Genomic DNA, 18,438 nt, shown 5'->3' on the forward strand with positions numbered 1-18,438 from the left:
ATGCAGCTAGGCCACAATCCTCTGCCCTTACACCATGATGCTTCCTGTTCTTCTAACAAGCGCTCTCCTCTGCCACTGGCCAACCTCCTCTCTCTCCTTTCCCGGGCCATTTCTCTGTCCCTCTTTTGAATCACTTACCCTGTGGCTTAGGGCCTGGTGCCCGCTTCAGTGGTGAAGGACGTTGGCTGGGGCTTTCAGTGGGGGGGCCTGGGTCTGAGCGAAGCCGCTGGGGACCTTCTGGGTGAGGCTCAAGGCTCTGACCAGGGTCAAGAGACAAGCTTTTCACCAGGATCCGGTTTCCCTGGTGTAGTCCTGCAGAAAGGAAAAACTAGGTATGGCTACTGACTTTACCCTAAAAGGGGCTGGGAGTCACATGTCTTAGAAGGCATCTGGGGTGTGGGGTTTCCCTGAGGCCCTCTCTTGGCCACACTGCTTTTCTGGGAAGCCCCTACCCCAGCCCTTAGATGGGAAGCCACAGGCTATGGTTGGCTGTTTTCATCAATAGGCAATAGTTCTTTGTGATTAATACATTGATTCCTTGTATGTCAGTAGACATTATTATTAGGAAGTATAAGCAGGTTGCAGGTGGGAGTGACCATCCTGCAGTTTGTGGACTCATTTGCAGCTCATTTGCAGCTCTTGTTTCTATAGCTCTAGTAGTCATACAAGTCTAAACCATTCTTCGTCCTGCTTCTTAAGGTCCTGGGGATATCTGGGCTTCCTTGGTTATGATTTTATACAGCTGAGCATGCTTGAAAGTAATGAAACTATATTTCATGAACAAAAGTCTTGCTTCATAAAATCTCAGCTTTTCACTAATCTGTACTACCCTCCTCTAATTCTACTCCACCACACACCCACACATATCCAGTACCAGAGTACAGGTCAGAGGGACAACTTTAAAACAGCAAGCAATGAATTGAAAAAAAATGGAAATCTTTTTGTACTGTCCACTTCCCTCACTGTCTGTCTTTGGTCCTGGGGGAGCTGATGGTCACACCTGGGAGAGAAGATCTGGTCTAGGAGGCAGAGAGGCATACCTCTGGTATGTCATATCCTGGGGAGCAAGTATCAGGGGCAGGTGGGCCTGGCTGGGCAGTGAGATATGAAGAGGTCTCAGATGAGAGAGAAGTTGGGGAGGAGGGTTGGCATGGAGGGAGATGGGACCAGAATGGAGAGAACAAGCTCTGGATGGCAGGCTGTAAAGCCAGGCAAATAATCTATGGGCTGAAAGGCCAGAATGCAGGTGTGAAGACGAGAGAGAGTAGCAGGTAGTGCTCCCAGAATTCCCAGTGCACATGGTACTGGTTTTGCTGTGCCATATCCACATAGCTATAGATGGTCTGTTACCTGTGTCACACAGTCTTATGTGAAACCAGTCACAAATGGGCCCTCTCAGTCACAGAGACATTATTTACACTGTTTCACACAACTGTGGGGCCATACAAATTCAAATATCCAATTACATGCTATCACATTCCTAACAGTCTGATCATAGTTACAAAGACCCACAGTCACAATCTCACATATCCTCACAGTATCACATGCATTGGAAAACACGGTCACACACAGCCCCAGAAATACAGCCACACAATGGTAGGCCTGGTCACACACAGCCTCACACAACAATCACCCAGCCACTTACTACCAAATACCCACTTCCAAACTCACACAAGATCCATGGAGTCACAAAGATACACAGTGTCATTTACACTGTGTCTCACAGTTTCAGGGCCACAGAGTATAATACATATCATAATGTGGCATTGTAGGGTCACACAACTGTAAACAGTTCCCACGGTCTCAAAGACTATAGCCACACAGGATCATTATCCATGTCAGACACAACCTCACACAATGAAAAAACGGCACAAAATCACACACCACCACATACCCAGAAACACAATCATAGGCTCAGGGAATAATTTATCGTGTCGTACTTATTAGAAACAAGTCTGTGGTGTCCCTGAGTCTCATGGGCTCAGGCATACATACATGCACACCTGACACTTGCCTCCTGGTCTAAATAGTCATGGTATTACACATAGCCACTGTTGTAAAAACACAGTTACAAAGCACGTGGAGACACCCTATTATGTCACAAAGGCAGAATCACAGGGAATTTTAGGTCTTCCAATCCTAAAGGGAAGGAGTAGCCCAACTCACAGGGTTCTGGAAGCTTCCTAGGGTCCCTGACCCCACCCAGGCCACAGTTCAGCCAGGTAGGCCACAGGCTATGGTCATCTGCCAGCCCTAAGGGAACATGGTGTCCAGGCCCCAAGCTGAGCCCCCTCCCCCACCCTGTACCTTGCTTTGGGTATAGTCTCCTCACTTCCTTTCCCACCTGAGCAGACAGGGCCTTGGCAGAGAGGGAGAAACTGTTCCTCTCAACTCAGCTGGGCTGGTTACCCTGCCCAACTCAGGACATCCTGGCCTCATTCCGCCCTGCCCTCCCCCTGGGTGTGGGGTTGAGGAGGATGAATCACCTGGAAGGCTGCACACGTGGAGGCAGAGTTTGATAGACATATGGCCAGAGAAAATGAGACAGAGAGTGTAGCTGGCAGGGTCAGAGATCCAGCAGGTAGAGCCAGGTACAGCCACCATGCAGAGCAACACACATAGGTGCTAGGGGCCTAGGTGCCCCCAGTCTGTTTCCTCAGGCCTGGAGGAGCCCATTTGGCAAGGTCTCCACAGCACAAAGCCAGGCAGTTCTCCCTGAGCAAATCCTCCCTACCAAGTCTGTACAGGGCATGATCCTAGCTGAGGCTTCTCCCCCTCTGCACTGCTGCTTGTTCTGGGGATAGAGTGACCAAACCACCCTCCATGGCCCTGCTATGGCCCACCCTCTGCTGCCTCCTCACCCACCTCACCTTGGAGCCCACAGATGGGCCTGCCTCTCCTTTTTGGTGCCTCCTTGCAGGTAGCCCTTCAGAATTGGATACTGAATGAAATTCAAGTATTCTGGACATCCTGGGTTCCCAGGTGAGAAGGGCAGAACTATTAGCATTTGTCAGCCCAAACGCCAATGAGATGAAGACAGAGAGAAGGGCAGTGACTTGCTCAAGGTCACACAGCAAGTCAATGGAAGCCTTTCAGGCAGACTGAAATCATTTCTTAACCCTTTTCAAGAGGAAGCTAGAGAAGAGGAGAATGGGGGAGGGGTAGGGTATGTCCTGTGTTAGCAAGTCATGAGCTTCAGTGTGGCTAGTGAGGGCAACATCCCCAAGCCTGCCACTAGAGAGATGAACAACATGGGTGCTGGCTCAGGAGCCTATGCCCGGCAAGGTCCCATTGAGGGAAGAAGGTTCAAGATCCTTCTGCCAACACTTCCCTGTCTCCTCCTATATTTTCCCTCAGTGGTTCCCTTGGCCCCAAGTCTTGCTCCCACCAGGTGGCAAGATGAACTCCTAGCTCAGGACATGTCACTTACCTGCATAAGAATCTTCCTTGACTCCCACTACCCATGGGAAAATAGGAACTTCTCAAACTTTATGGTCCTCACAACTTTGCTGAACCCTCTCTGTGGTTTCACTTGGCTTAGTTTAGTCCTCCAGATAATTCTGAGGCCTGCTCTAAGCCTGGCAGACTGCTGAGAGATGTGAAAATCCTATTGCTGCCCTATGGGCGCTCCCAGGAAACTCCTCTGCCACTCAGCTACAGCACCTTCCCACTGCCCTATTCCATCCCTACCAACTAGGTCGTGCATTGGTTTTCTCTAATATGGCTGATAAACCACAACATTCTGTTATACACTCAATATTCACACCCATATCTACATACTTGACAAGGTCCTCCACTAGCACTAGCCCTACCATGACTAGGTTTACCAGAGTTCCCGGTGCCCATTAGAGCAGAGGTCACAAACCCCTGCCCCGACCCCCATGCCTAGAAGTCATACCACCAAGCTTTGTAACACTTTGTGAAAATGTACTCAAAAACCTAGCATGGACCACAGAGAAGCTCATGTGTCCCAATGCAACATGCTCAGCACAAAGTACACAGCCACAACCACCACTGTTGCCTGAGTTTCTCTTGTCACCAATGGGAAGCACACCTGGGGGTAGGATGGGGGTGTGCACCTCACAGATCCTCAGCAGGTCCAAGGGCAATCTTGACCCTGGTCTTCAGGGAATACCTAATCTTAAGGACAAGAGACACTCATTCAGGAACAGCTAAGTATGGCTCAGGAAATAAGGGGAGCTCAGCCTGTGGAGACTGGGGAAGTTTAGAGGAGGGAGAGGCCAGGGACAGGGTAGCCAGATAAAATACAGATACTCAGTTAAATGTGAATATCAGATAAACAGTGAGTAATTTCTTAGTATATGTAATCTTCATGCATACTTATGCTTAATATTTATTATGCTGTACTAAAAAATTATTTGTTGTGTATCTTAAATTCAAATCTAACTGTAATTTTTTAGTCAAAGGTGGCTCTGAGCAAACGAGGCAGAAGCAGGCCTCAGGTAGCACCAGGCAGCCAGCACCTCACCAGACTTATTTGTTTAATCCTCAGGTAAGCTGTGGGCTCCACCCAATTTACCTTCAATGGGCACCTGAGTGCTTGAGAGTGACACTATTTTAGGAGTAATCCTGAATCTGGTCCTATTTATTAAAAAAACAATAATTTAAAACAGTTAATAATTTGTTCCAAAGAAGGGTGGCATGATCATACTGACCAAACTGCATGGGGTAAAGTGTTATGGCACCTTCCTTAGGAAGAGTTGGTTGAGAAGTCACACAGACCCCAGTTAAATGCTAGTACCTCCATTTACTAGCCGTGGGCAAAGATCTCCATCTGAGTCTCAGTTTCCCTGTATGGAAAACAGAATAAGCACAATTCCCTGTTTTTGAGGAGTCCATGAGAAAATGAAGTGAATGAGCATAGTGTCCCGTTCCCCAGAGCAATGTGAGTTAAACTAGAAAACCAACACAACTGCACATTCAGAGAGACACAAAATGACATATGCAGATACAGAAACCCAGAAATTGCAGAGAGCAGGCTGTACCCCCACACAAAGCTATTGCCACACTAAAAAATGCAAGCAAACCCAGCCACAGATGGATACAGAACTTGGCCCTACTCTCCACGATAGCTCTGCAGTTCAGGGCAGGATTCCCACTAGAGACAGCATGGAGAGGGAAAGGAAAACGGTGCCTCATCCCCCGATTCAAATTCAATTCAAAATATATAACATCCAAGCTGCAAAATAAATGTTAAGAAAAAGAATAATTTTTAATTTCCTTATGATAATGTAATGTTATTGAAATAGCAAAATCAGTCCAAAAATTGTTTCTGGTTGCTGCATGCCCCTACTTGGCAAATGCTCTGAGCACATGCTTCTGAGTGTAGTGGCACGGCAGTTCTATCCTCCAGCTGAGTTTGAAGACAAGGATATCTCCGTTTGCCCAATTCCACTGGAACCAGACCCTGCTTCTTCTTTATCTTTCTGGGAATTTCAACTCCAAGCTTTCCCCCCTCCCTGACCAGCAGCACCACCTCGCCCTCCTCCCATCAGTATCCTCTGGCTACAGGTTCCAGAGTGAAGTTGGCCATTAACTCCCTGGTGATCTGGGAGTCACTTCACAGCTCTGGACCCCAATTTCCCATCTGCAACATAGGGAGAATGTGTTGTTGCACCTGCCTGTGAGGAACTGGTGAGATGTAGTACAAGCTAACCTTTGCATTCAGGTCCTGACCCCCACTGCACATTTCTCCCTACACCCCGGAAATCTCTGCTTCTCTAAGCTAAGAGGTAGGCTCCAGAGAAAGCTGGAATTCCTGGGGGTGGGGTGAGGTGAGGAAAGGGAACAGAAGTGGAGAAGAAAGAATGGCAGACAAGAAAGTGCCTTTTGGGAAGTCAGCGCCATGGGAAAGGGGAGTTACTCAGCTTGAGGGAAAAAAGCTGGGGATAATGGCATAGCTGCCCCACCTCTTCTCACCTGCTCCTTGAATTTGAGGTCCAGCCCAATAGCCCTTCTCCAACTTTGAGGCCAGACTGCTTGGCTGACAGATGTTATCTTTGAAAGTTCAAATACAAAGTTCTGTTTAGTGTGAGAAGTGCAGAGGGAGCTCCAAGGGAAGTCTGGGTAGCTCAAAGGTTTCTTCCTAACGTGGACTGGCCTTCTGAATGTAAGGACTGTGCAGAAAAAAATAGAAGCATCTCCTGCAGAGTGAAGGACCTTTTGAAAAGAGGGAGCCATTTCGGCAAGTAAGAAGCTTCCTAAAGAATGTTCCCTGCGCCTGGTGGCACAAGGGGTTAAGACCCAATCTATGGGGTTATCCGCAGCCACTGCAGCATGAGTTCAATCTCCAGCCAGGAAGCTGCCCACATGGCGCAGCAGACCTCTCCTGACTCACCTGCTGCTCCCCTCAGGAGTGTATATGTGTGCATGTACAATGTGAATACACACACACCATTTTCTTATCTATTGAAGTCCACAATAAAAAAAATGTTTCACTAAGTGTACCTTTTGTAAGAAGTGCATGTATTTCATAAAAAATAGAAAATAAAATTTATAGAATTGAAAAAAAAGTGTCCCTGCCTACAAAATGGAGAAACTTTCTGTAAAATGGAAGTCTCTTTGATAAAAAGAAGGCCCTTTCCGTAAAGGAAAGATGTTTCTACAAAATGGAGGAATTTTCTTCTGAATGGAAGACATTCTGTAAAGTGAGGAGAGTTCTATAAAAACCCTTTTATAAAATGGATGACCTATCTGCAAATGAAGGACTTTTTGTCAAAACAGCAGACTCTTCTGTAAAATGGAAGAACTTTTTTTAATTTTTATTTTTTAAATTTTTTTTAAAGATTTATTTATTTATACGAGCACTGGGTACAGTCAGAAGCACGGGAGGGTGAGAGAATTCACCAGAGCCAGAGCAGGGAACAGAACAGGCAGACTGACGAAATACGCTGCTGAAGGAAGCAGCGGGCATGGCAGGAGAGGTCTGTCGTGCCATGTGGGACCCTTGCCGGTCGCCAGGTATTGAACTGGCACTGCAGAGGCTGTGGGCAGCTTCGCAGCCCAGAGCTCAACCACTGCGCCACCAGGGGAGGCCCGAGCTTTTTTTTTTTAATGTGTGACTCTTTCTATAAAGAGAAAGACATTTTTGTAAAGTGAGGACCTCCCTGTAAAATGGAAAACTATAAGGCAATAGAGAACGATGAGTAGGGTAAATTAGAGAGCACATACCTCACTAAAAGTAAAGATAGCAGCTCTTCTTCATGTAATTAATAGTCATCTTGCAGTAACAGGCCCTGTATTTTCAGATCTTCCAACATTTTGAGAGAATCAGAAATCCAAACTTATATGTGAAATTCTCTAGTTCTAAAAACAGTACATAGACCAAATGAAATTTGGGGATCAAGTTTAATGTGTGGGTCACCACTTAGCAAAAACCGAGTTACATAGTTCTTAAGGGCCTGAGGGCCCTTCCACTTCTGGTATTTACTCCCCACCCTATCTAAAATGCTCCTGTCCTTGGGTAACAGCTTTAGAGGTCCCCTCAGTAACCCTTTTGAAGGGACCAGTCTCCTCTGGGACTGAGCAGGCTCAGGGAACTGGCTCATGCAATGCTTATTAGGAGTTCCCTAAAAACTGGAATCTGCTTTTTGTTCTCTCTGGTCCAGTTCACGTTCTTCCCTGTACAGGATGTCTGGAGAAGAGAGAAGGATTGGAAGAAATTCCAGAATTCTCTGGAACTTAGGTGCTCACTTTTTAGTGGAGGACATAAGGTATGGGGATTCAACTGTGTGTCAAGTACCCACTTCAGGCCAGGCAATGTGATGATGCATTTCTTGTACATCATTCTCTACTAACCCTGTGTACTATTAGCTCCATTTTACAGGCACAGAAACTAAGGCACAGAGAAATAAAATAACTTGCCTATGGACACACAGCTAGAGATGGTGGAGCTGGGACTGGATCCCAAGTAAGTCTGTCCAGAGTCACAGAGCACATCCTTAATCAATGTTTGTTGAGAAAGAAATCACATTTGGAAGGGGTAGAGGACAGGATTTTCCAAAGGAGATAGTTTTTGAATTCAGCTATCTAGGATGGGGTGTGTAATTTTAGATACAGTTGGGCTAGAGATGGTCCCCAGGCAAAGGAAGAAAAGTCAACAAAGTTGTGGATGCTAGGGTGGTGAGTTGAAGAGTGTGATTGAAAGACCTGGGTTTGCAAGAAGTTCCAGAACAGGAGGAAGGATCAGGAAAGACCAAGAGACAGGCAGGTACTTCCTTCCCACATCAACTACCACCATCAAGATACAGACCCATCATAGGGGGCATACAGATACAAACACACACACACACACACACACACACACACAATCTATATACAGAGAGCTACACACTGAAACATTTAGAATACCCCAGGGCTTAGACAGAGCCAAGGGGACATACAATTAGGCATACAGGAAGATATAACATATATAGCCCCAAAGAGACACACACTCAAATATACATAAAGATACACAAAAACAAGAACATTGAGATACACACAAGACAGACCCATGGGGGCAAAGACAACCAGGCAGCAATAATATAGGCATGTATGCATGTGTATGTGTGTGTGCCCATGCATATACACATCACAGCCACATGGGAGTACAGGCAGCTCATTCCTTCTTCATCTGCTTGATTGCTCTGTGGGCCTGGTAACCTCTTCCCAGTGTCTTTGGACCTAAGACCAAAGAAGGATGAGGGTGGTAGCTCCACCCCTGGGAGGGGCTGGGGACTTCAGAGGACTAGAAGGGAAGGGAGTGGAGCTGCAGCTGGGAGCACTGGGGGCAGTAATTACCCGGTTCTGGGGCTGCCACGCTGGCTAGGATTTCCCTCCCTGGGAGGACAAAGCCACTAAGGGATGGTGTCTCTGACCCTCGCTGGGACCCCAGTAACCCGCAACACCCACTATCTCCCCTCCCCACCACCACAGGCCTGGTGGAAATTGGAGGTTGGTAACAGAAGAAATTATGAAGGAAAAAGACAGAGACTGGGACAAAGACAAGGAGGGAGAAGGCAGGAAAACTACAGAGACTCAGAAGAAAAGACAGCTAGAGAGAGAGACAGAAAGGGGTGGGGGGCAAGTCAGAAGCATGAGATGGAGAGTGTGAGGGATGCAGGCCCAGAGAGGCAAAGAGGCAGGGACAAGTGCAAGTCAGGGCCAACTGTTGAACATGGCTACAGTGTGCCCTGCAAGGGCTATGGACATTATTTGTGGCATTTAATCCGTACCACTCTGGGAGGTGGGACCATTAACCCCATCTTACAGATGAGAAAATTGAGGCTCAGATTGGTGAGGTGTCTTGCTCAAGGTCCCGTAAAGCTGGCAGAGTTGGGGTGGGGGGGGGAACTCCCACTGCTGCCTGACCCTGTCAGAGACACAGGACCCAGAGATCCCTGAAGGAATTCTCTGGAGACACAAGCAGTCAGTGAGACCAGGAGATTCCAGCCCCTAAGAGATACAACACAAAGTGAAAGAGACCCACAACTTCTCATTCCCCTTATCTGGTGTGGGTGGGGGAGGGGCCATGTCTACACCTGGAATGCATTATGCAGGGAGGCCTAGCCTAGGGGAACAAGGAAGAAGCTGGAGTGGGAGCAGGGAAGGTGAAGGCAAAAGACAGCAGTACAGGCGGCCTTTGCCTGGGCCTGCCAGGTGGAAGGATTTCTATGCCAGTTACAGCTCCTTCCAGCCCTGCCAATTCTGCCTTCCCCTCTTTCTACAGGTGCCTTCCCTATGTGACCTAATAACCTTCCCTTCAGGAACCACAGGAAAGTGCCATGGAGAGCTAAATGAAAGGCCTCCAGCAGGTCTGAAAGAGCTTTTCCTTCCCTCCTGGGCCTCAATCACACACCTGTGCCCCTCACCTTTCTGCCTTCAGGTCCCACTTCGGGATCCAACCAATGCTTATTGGATACTACCACCTAGATGCCCAGTCTTCAGGCTCCTCTAATTCAGTGCATCCTAAAATATAACTATACCTCAGCCTCTAGTCAGATCCTTCTGCCTTCTCCATCTCAGCAATAACACCTCTATCAGTTCCCCAGTTTCTCCATGACTCATCCCTCTCCCTCCAGCCAGACCCCAAATACTCACATCCAGCCAGACCCCAAATACTTGCAGACTTGACTTCTTAGTAGCTATAGCATCCATATCCTCCCACTCCATCCCCAATACGTGCACTCCAGTCTCTGAACTGATTTTTCTTCCATGCTAGGGCCCTCTACAGGCACTCTTCAAGACCAAATCAGTATTTGGAAAACACAGTCCCCTTCAATTCCTATAGCCCCATGAAAGGCTCCCCTTGCCTTGGGCTGAACTGTAAACTCCTGAGCAGGGAACAAGTAAGGCCCAGCTTGTGAACACTTCTCTGCCCCCATCCTCCAGCCACAATGGCCTCTTGTTTGTTCCTAGAAAGTGCTCCCTTCTGCCTAGGGCTTTGGCACATGTCCTTCTGGTAGCAAGAATGGCTTTTACATTCCCCCTTACCTCTGGGCTCCTATTTATCCTTCAGGTCCCAACTCAAGTGTCTTTTTTTCCCTGTCTGCCCCTTCATCATATGTGCCTATAGCATTTACCCTTGGAGTTATGTCTTCCCTGCTAGAAAGAAGCTACATTAAGACCAGGATTGTGCCTGCCCCACTGCTTATCCAGCACCTCACTGAGGGACAAGCACATGTAGATACTCATTAAACATTTTCTAAATAAATGCTCCCCCTCTTTCACTTTCCCTTATCTGCTTACCAAGTTATTGTCACCCTTGGAAGCCAGACAAATGCAATGACCAGGTCCTTGATATTACAAATGGAGAAACTAAGTCCCTATGAAGGGAAGGACAACCTGGGGGCACAGTGAATCAAAGTCAGAGCCAGGAGTGCTGAGGCCCCTTAGCCTGCCGCCCTGTAGTCTTGTATATAGCCCTGTACGTGTCTGAAACACCTCTTGGAAGTGTGATTTTCTAGGGCCGAGGACCTGGGTATTGGAGCCAGAAGAGACTGGGCTCACTGCTCCAAGGAGAGACTGGGCTCACTGCTCTCTTTGGATGAAGGTACTTTACAGGGGTGGCCAATGGGAGGCTATACTGCCTGCCCTCATTCTAGACAGGTCCTAGCTCCACCCAGCCAGTGTTTGGCCAGCTCCACATCTGCCTATGGCATTTAACTAACTGGTCCCCAGAAAGCTATCATTTGTGCCTATCTGAGGTAGTTAGCTGCCACTCATGTTTGAGGAAGCAGGTAAACACAACTGGGCCCCCCTTCAGAGATGGGTGCACTGAAAAGGCTGAGGAATGGGTGTGTCAACCATCTGTAACTTGGAAACTTCAATTCTTTTAGTCCTGTCTGGGAAAATCCTTTTCTACCCAGGGTCTTTAAATTTGGTTGTGGTTGTGCGGAAGGCCCCACCTGACTCCTTTCCAATACATTGCCCTGGAATCCAAACTGCTGCTCTCCAAACATCCCAGCAGAGTCTACCACCCCTTCTTGTCATGAACCCCCTCCTCTCCTTTCTGTAAGCAACCTCTTTCTCTGTGTCCTCTCAGATGCCATAAACAGGGAAAACATCAGGGAGCTATAGGAACTTAATTGACCAATGTTTGATTTGCTTTTCAGTAGTACTCCCTCAGTTCTTTGCAATAGCCTCTGACCTGGATATATAAGAAGTGGATCTCAGCTTTATGCAAATGTGTTAAAAACTGTTTTCTCCTCTACCCTGAAAAGGTATTCCTAAGACAAAATTTGGGCAGGTAATGCATGATCCACCTGAACATGACTCTGCTGACCTTATTGTCTGTGTCTTCAAAGATGGGCCTGGACACCAGAACCATGCGCTGTCCCCATGGCTGCTGTGTGGTCCATGGTATGCATTAGAGGTGAGAACTCTTTAATATCTCTAGCCCAGATCTCTCTTCTGAACGTTCCAATTCTATGTCCAGATGTCTGCTAGCCACCTCCACCTGGATGTCCTCCCAGGTCCCTCAAAGTCAACACATCTCATGCACAAGTCACCATTTTCCCCCAAAGCTACTCCTTCTCTTGCATGTAGAGGGCCTGACCGGCATGCACCAGGTCACTGTAGTTGCTTTTGGAAAACCCAGACTCATCCTGGGATTTTCCCTATTCTTGGCTTCTACATTCAAGGCCTGTCCATAGTAGAACCTAGATATCTCTCAGATCTTACCCTTCCTGCTACTTCTCTAACCCAATCCAGTCACCTCTTGCTGGGATGACTGCAACCCCCCACCTGCCTGTCTCTCTGCTTATGATCTTGTGCACATGCAGCTATGAGGATCTCTCAAACACCCACATCAGAGCACACTGCTCCTCTGCTTATTAAACCCTTCAATGGCTCCCCTGTACCCTCAGGATAAAGTCCCTTTACCAGCCTTATCTTTATATTTCTCCCAATATCAGCCCCAGTCCCTGGGATGTCCCATGTCTCAGTGCTTTTGCTCTTACCAGTGCTTTTGCTCCCACCAAATGCCCTCCATGTCCCTCCTAGCTCTACAAACCTTGCTGACACCTACCTAGAGCCCTTTCCTTCTTCCTTTGGGCTCCCTGCTCATACCAGGGTTTCCTCTGCCTAGAGTCCTAGAACTGCAACTGCCTCCTACTTGAAATGCCAAATGGCAGTCATTCATGAGTATTGGGCATGGAGGTTAAACCAAGGCAGCCAGTATTTGTATGTATGTGGGTGAGGGGTTGGTTCACTCCTTTTAGTTTAGAGCCCACACCTCCCTTTGAGGTTGGGAGTAAGGAAGGGATGCCCACAGAGGGCTTTGGGGAGAGGCCTCACAGGGGATCTTGCTGCATTCTCCTGGCCCTAATGATGCTGATTCACTGTAGGACCATGGTTAAACTGCCTCTACTGCCCCAACTGGAAAATGGGCTTGACCAGTGGTTCTCACTCTAGGCTGCTGTTAGAATCCCTGGGGAGCTTAGAAAATAGATTCCTAGTTAGAATGTTCTAATGCCAAGATTCTGGAGCTCTGAAGTGGAGTCAAATGCATTTGTTTTTTCAAAGTCAACATGGATTCTACTATTTACCCAGTTTGGGCAACCCAGAACCAGATGATGTCTAGGGACCTTTCCAGCTCCAATTCTAATTCTTAGGGTCTCAGAAGATACCCCAAGCTCCAAATCAGAAGAAGTCAACTCCTCTTGCTACCTCCTTGATTGACTCAGTCCTTCTACTACCCACAAAAAGATTCTAACATCAGGTGTAACTCTTGATTGAGCTAGGTCAGGTCCCAAGCTACCGAGCATCTGGAAGGATATTCTAGGCTTTGACCCTATAGGTTCTCCCCAAATCTCTGTGAGCAAACCTATACCTACAACTTCTTTCTGACTTTCTCAAAGCCTTTTCTGGCATTTTGCTGTGTTATCTCAGTGACCCAACGAGGCCTTAGGTTTTATCCACCTAGGAAATGAGCATAAAAACAAATGTTCCTGGGCCTCCCTGGTGGCACAAGGGGTTAAGACACAACCTATGAAGGTATCCACAGCCACTGCAGCACGAGTTCAATCTCTGGCCAGGGAGCTACCCACATGGCGCAGCAGACCTCTCCTGACTCGCCTGCTGCTCCCTTCAGCAGTGTATTTTAGTCAATCTGCCTGTTCTGTACCCCATTCTGTCTCTGGTGAATCCTCTCACCCCCAAACCTCTGGCCTGCACCCCAGCTCTTGTATGCATAAATAAATAAATCTTTAAAAAAAAATGCACCTCCCTCTACCAGATAGGGCAACTAAAAGAGAAAGCACTCTGAAGCACCTGAAGATCCTTTACATGCATAAGATATAATTCTTTTAAAAAGATCCCCCATCATGGGTCACTGGGTCATAAGGATAGTGATTCAATAAGGCCTCAAGTGGTCTGAAGAAGAAAGCTGGCAAGCACACAAAATCTTAACATGTGGATTACAATGTTTCAAACCTTTATTGAAGCAAAGGTCTCTCTTTTTTGCTGGGGCACATGGGCAAGCACAGCACAGTGCACACGCTCGCACACATACACACCCTCTACAACCACCAACTCTGCCCTTTTGAGTCAATTATAGGCAAGTCCTGTGGAGAAACAAACAAGTCACTCGTGCCTCCCCTTGGGCTGGCTGGGCAGTGGGGGAGACAGGCCTCTCACTTCCCATGCTGCTGTGAATCACATGGCCCAGCACCACCTTGCCAGAGCCTGAGTAAGTCCTCCACTTTCTCTTCAGAAGGTTTTCTCTTACTATTAAAAAAAAATCTGGGCCTCTGTGGTGGTGCAAGGGGTTAAACACCATACTATGAAGCAATCCACAGCCTGTTCTGTTCCCCACTCTGTCTCTGGTGAATCCTCTCACCCCCCGCATCGCTGGCCTGTACCCCAGCTCGTGTATGTATAAATAAATAAATAAATCTTAAAAAAAAATCTGTAAGATTTGCAACCAGTATCCCTAGATGAGGAAATTGAGGCTCAGAGAAAGGAAGTCACTAACCCAAGGTCACACAGTGAGTCAGTTAGGAGTGGCTGGATGGGAGGCCAGGTACTTCCCTAACACACTTCTTATTCCTAATTCTCATCTTGGAAAAATAAAAAAGACACACCTATTACAGAGGAATGAACCTCAATGGAGAAAGGATCCTAACAACTTTTTGGGGAGGAGGAGTGAGGTTCAAAAAGGGTATTGTGATTTGTAATTTGCAAGTATTGGTGGAGTGGAACAGCAACTAAGAATTGTCATCAATCAGAGGTCAGAGACCAGGGGTGTAAATGCTACCCAGCTGCTGTTTCCTAGACAAAGAATATTTGGAGGGCAGGGGGATTCAGCTGTCCTTACTTTAAATAATAGTTACTGAGGGCCTACTATGTGCTCCCTTAGTATCTGTCCAGGTGTTTGTTCAACAAGGATTTATTGAGCACCTACTGTGTGCCACACATGACGCTAGTCATTGGGGATACAACAGTGAGCAAAACAGATGCAATCCCTTTGCCCCCACAGAGTTCACATTCCACTGGAGGAAGGTAGGCAGTAAACAAAGAGACACATACAATAAGATACTGCAGACTGTACTAAGTGCTAGGATGGAAGCGCACTGACAACTATAATTGGGACTCAAAAGCAGCCCTATGGAAAGTGGTCAGAGAGGTCTCTTGGAGGAGGGGATATCTGCGCTGAGACTTGAAAGATGAGAAACAAATAGGATAGAGAGCAGGAAGAGCTGCCAGGTGGAGGGAGAAGCAAAAGCAAAGGCCCTGAGGTGGAAGTGCCTGTGGCATGTTTTGGAACTGGAGAGAAGGCACTACAGTAAAGTGGGTGAGTAGCTTGCTCCATACTGTCTGCCAATGGGAGTTTGGAAAGGCAGCAGGAGCAACATGGAGGGCAGGATATTAAAGGCCTGTTGTCAGCTGGATAGCTGTAGCCCACAAAGAGGGAACAGCACCCTTGAAAATACTTAGTTTCCATGACTAACCCAAGGTCACAGCAGCAGCAAGGGGCAAACTTGCCTTTGATATATGTGTGGATACTGATAGTTGGTGTTGGGCCATAGTTCCAAAGACCTGTGGAGCCTGGGATGTGAGCCCTGCGGGTCTGCAGAGTTTCAATAGCTCCTTAAGTATTACCCACTGGAAGGCAAGAGCTAATGTACACTGCTCTTCCTTGTGGCTCCTGGACTCAAGTCCCCATGGAGATGTCCCCAGATGAGGAAGGCTCTGTTAGATTCCTCACTAAGATTTGTACAGCACAAAGGTCTCTCCAGGCAGAGGTCTGTGGCCCCAACCTGATTTAGAGGTGCTCCACCTCTGCAAATTCACGTTCAAGCATCTGATTTCTCCTCACAACCTTGCAGTCCTGAACTCTCCAGCTCTGCTTCAAATGACTTCTCCCCCCATCTCCTGACCTTTCTTCTGTCTCCCTACCTACCAGTCAGACCCCCAAGGCCAACTTCTTCATGTTCCTCTCTCATCACCTTTTACTCCCTCCTTCCCTTGTCCTCCCACCACACATATCTGGCAAAACCCCAACCTTGGATCAATCTACCATCCTTCTCCCCCACCCCCTTACTCCAGAGCTGTTGAACAGCACAGGAGAAAATCACATAAACAGAAGGCTTGGCATTACTTTCATGGTCTCCAACCTCAGTTTGGGAAAACAGAAAGACCACAGACTTTGGACTCAAATAGATCTGGTTTTGAATCCTGGCTCCACACTAGCTGTGTGACCTTGGAGAAGTTACTTGTCTGAGCCTCAGTTTCCTACCTCATAAAATGGGGCTGATGATACCTACTTCACAGGAGACTCCTGAAGATAAAATGACCCAAGAAAAGCAACCACCCTAGTGTCTGGCACAATATAGGCACTTTGGCAAGTAGGAGACTCCTTTTCTTCTGTTCCCCCAACCAAACCCCCTACAATTCTGCCCCTTTTCATGGCGTGCTCCGTCTCCCATTAGTCTCAGCAGACAGAAGAGAAGGGGGGTCAGAAGGAGTACAGGGGACACACAGAGGATAGAGGGGACAGAGGTTAAAAGAAGTGGACAGAAAGCTGAATGAAGAACTAGGGAAGGAGGTGGGGGTTGAGCAGACCTGAGGGCCTGGGTGAGCGGCCTGGCCCCGAGATGAGGTTTAGAGGGTCAGAGAACAAGAATCTGCTCCCAGGCCCAGGCCCTTGGCCCGGGCTCGCGTGCTCTCTCTCGATCACTCACCAAGCCGGGGCTGCGAGCCCTCCAGGTGGTAGGAGAAGCGCAGGGCCCGGTGGTGCTGTGGACTGGGGCCGCAGGGCAAGACCCGGGGGCCTGGAGCAGCGCCAGCACTGGCGTCCGAGGGTCCAACAAACTGGGAATCCAGGGGCCCGCCGAGAGCCGAGCCTGAGCCCCTCGGCACCGGCAGTCCGGGCTCCGAGGCTCCAGGGTCCGAGACGGCAGAGGCCGGTGGAAGAGAGCCAGGGAGGGTCGCAGCCGTGTGTTCGGGCTCCGAAGGCCCGACGCCCCCCAGGGCGCGGTGGCCATGCATGGTCCGGGCCTGGGAGCGGGGTCCGGGCTCCCCGCTTGGCTCCAGCTCCAGGGGCGGAGGCGCCGGCTGAGGAGGCCCGGCGCCCGGCGGAGCAACGGCCTCAGGCTCGGGGGGCGGGGCTGCGGAGTCAGCCCCACTGCGGAGCTTCGAGACCCCAGCCCGGGTCCGGACCAGCAGTTGTGGCAGCGGTGGCAGTACCAGCAGCAGCCGCGGCCACCGCCGCTGCCGTGCCAGGCATTGCCGGCCTGGGCACCGCGCAGGGAGTGGGTTCGGCGAGGCCGGGGGCCCGCTGGGGAGCGCTGTTTACGCGGCAGCGGCTGGGTGAGGGTCAAGGGGCTGCGCTCCGTGCGTCCTCTTCGGTCGGCGGCGAGAATGTTTGCAGCCCTGGGGCCAGCAGTCGGTCAGTACGGAGTGGGGGGGTGGGGCGGTCTCCTTTTTCTCCCCAAATGGGAATCGATCTGGGCTCTCCTGGCTGGTCGGAAAGGGTTCTTCCTCCCGCCGCAGTGGAGGCCGGGGGTGGGGGTGGGAGGCGGAGGGAGAGGATGGGAGGGGAGAGAAGGGAGGAAAGGACCGCGGTGGCGGGGGGCGTGCGTTTGCGCCGCGCGCTCGGACTGCGGGGCGCGCACTCAACCAATCGCTCCGGACGTTGCTCCAGCCGCGGGGGCAGGGGAACAGCCTGGACTGGGCTCCACCGTTCTTCCCATTCCCAGTCTCAGCCTGGGTCTCGGCAGCGGCGGGCGGGAAGGAGCCCCAGGAAGGGGGGTGGGGAGGTAGGAGCCCTAGCTGAGGCAGCCGCTGCCACAGCGGCGCTGGGACCCAGCTACCCGGCCCCGCCCCCTCGGCTGGGATTTACGCCTGGCCACACCCCCTCACCCGGGCCCGCCTCACTTCTTGCAGCTATAGCCTTCCTTTCTGCTGCTTAAAAATCCTCCCCTCAAGCCTGCCTTCCCCATCCCTCCCTGGTCCCCCACACACGCGTCTCCGGGCTCCCCCCAAATCTGCCTTTCTGTCCTGTATCAGGTCTCCCCGCCCCCCCACTTTGCTCTGCCTACAATCTGTTTTCCAGAAGCCTTTCCACAAGCTCCAGTTTCCCTAGGACTTGGCTCATGGAGGACTTATCTTTGATGCTCTTCACTTTGCTCAGACCAGACCTCATGGTCCTTTCCTTTGCCGCTCTCTTGCCAGTGGTGCATCTGCCTGACAACATCCCAACCTTCAATAATCCCACTGTCCACCTATTGCAGGCCTGCTCCCAGGCTGCTAAACACTACTAAAGAGACCTATCCAACTTAACATTTGTACCACTCCAAACTTATCGTTCCAGCTTCTACCAGACTTCACTGCTGACCCACAACTCTACTGTGCATCCCTACAAAGTTCTCTCTCCCCCATTCTCCACAGCAGCCATGTAAGTAACTCCCACCTCTTCACCGACAAGGCATCAAAAAA

The 18,438-nt window shown here is 49.4% G+C and overlaps 1 protein-coding gene across 1 annotated transcript in view; it reads right to left on the bottom strand.

Annotated features, from left to right (window-relative positions):
* FGD1 (FYVE, RhoGEF and PH domain containing 1) overlaps window positions 1-16,989 on the bottom strand; it is a gene marked incomplete at both ends in the record, with an annotated part of 38,226 nt that extends 21,237 nt beyond the window's left edge. Inside the window, 2 exons of the mRNA XM_084258304.1 lie at window positions 139-312; window positions 16,683-16,989. Coding sequence (XP_084114430.1) covers window positions 139-312; window positions 16,683-16,989 — 481 coding nt within the window. The remainder of the gene's footprint in view (window positions 1-138; window positions 313-16,682) is intronic.
* Between the last annotated feature and the right edge of the window lie 1,449 nt (window positions 16,990-18,438).

Source organism: Talpa europaea (genome assembly GCF_964194135.1).
Source record: "Talpa europaea genome assembly, chromosome: X".
Lineage (NCBI taxonomy): Eukaryota > Metazoa > Chordata > Mammalia > Eulipotyphla > Talpidae > Talpa > Talpa europaea.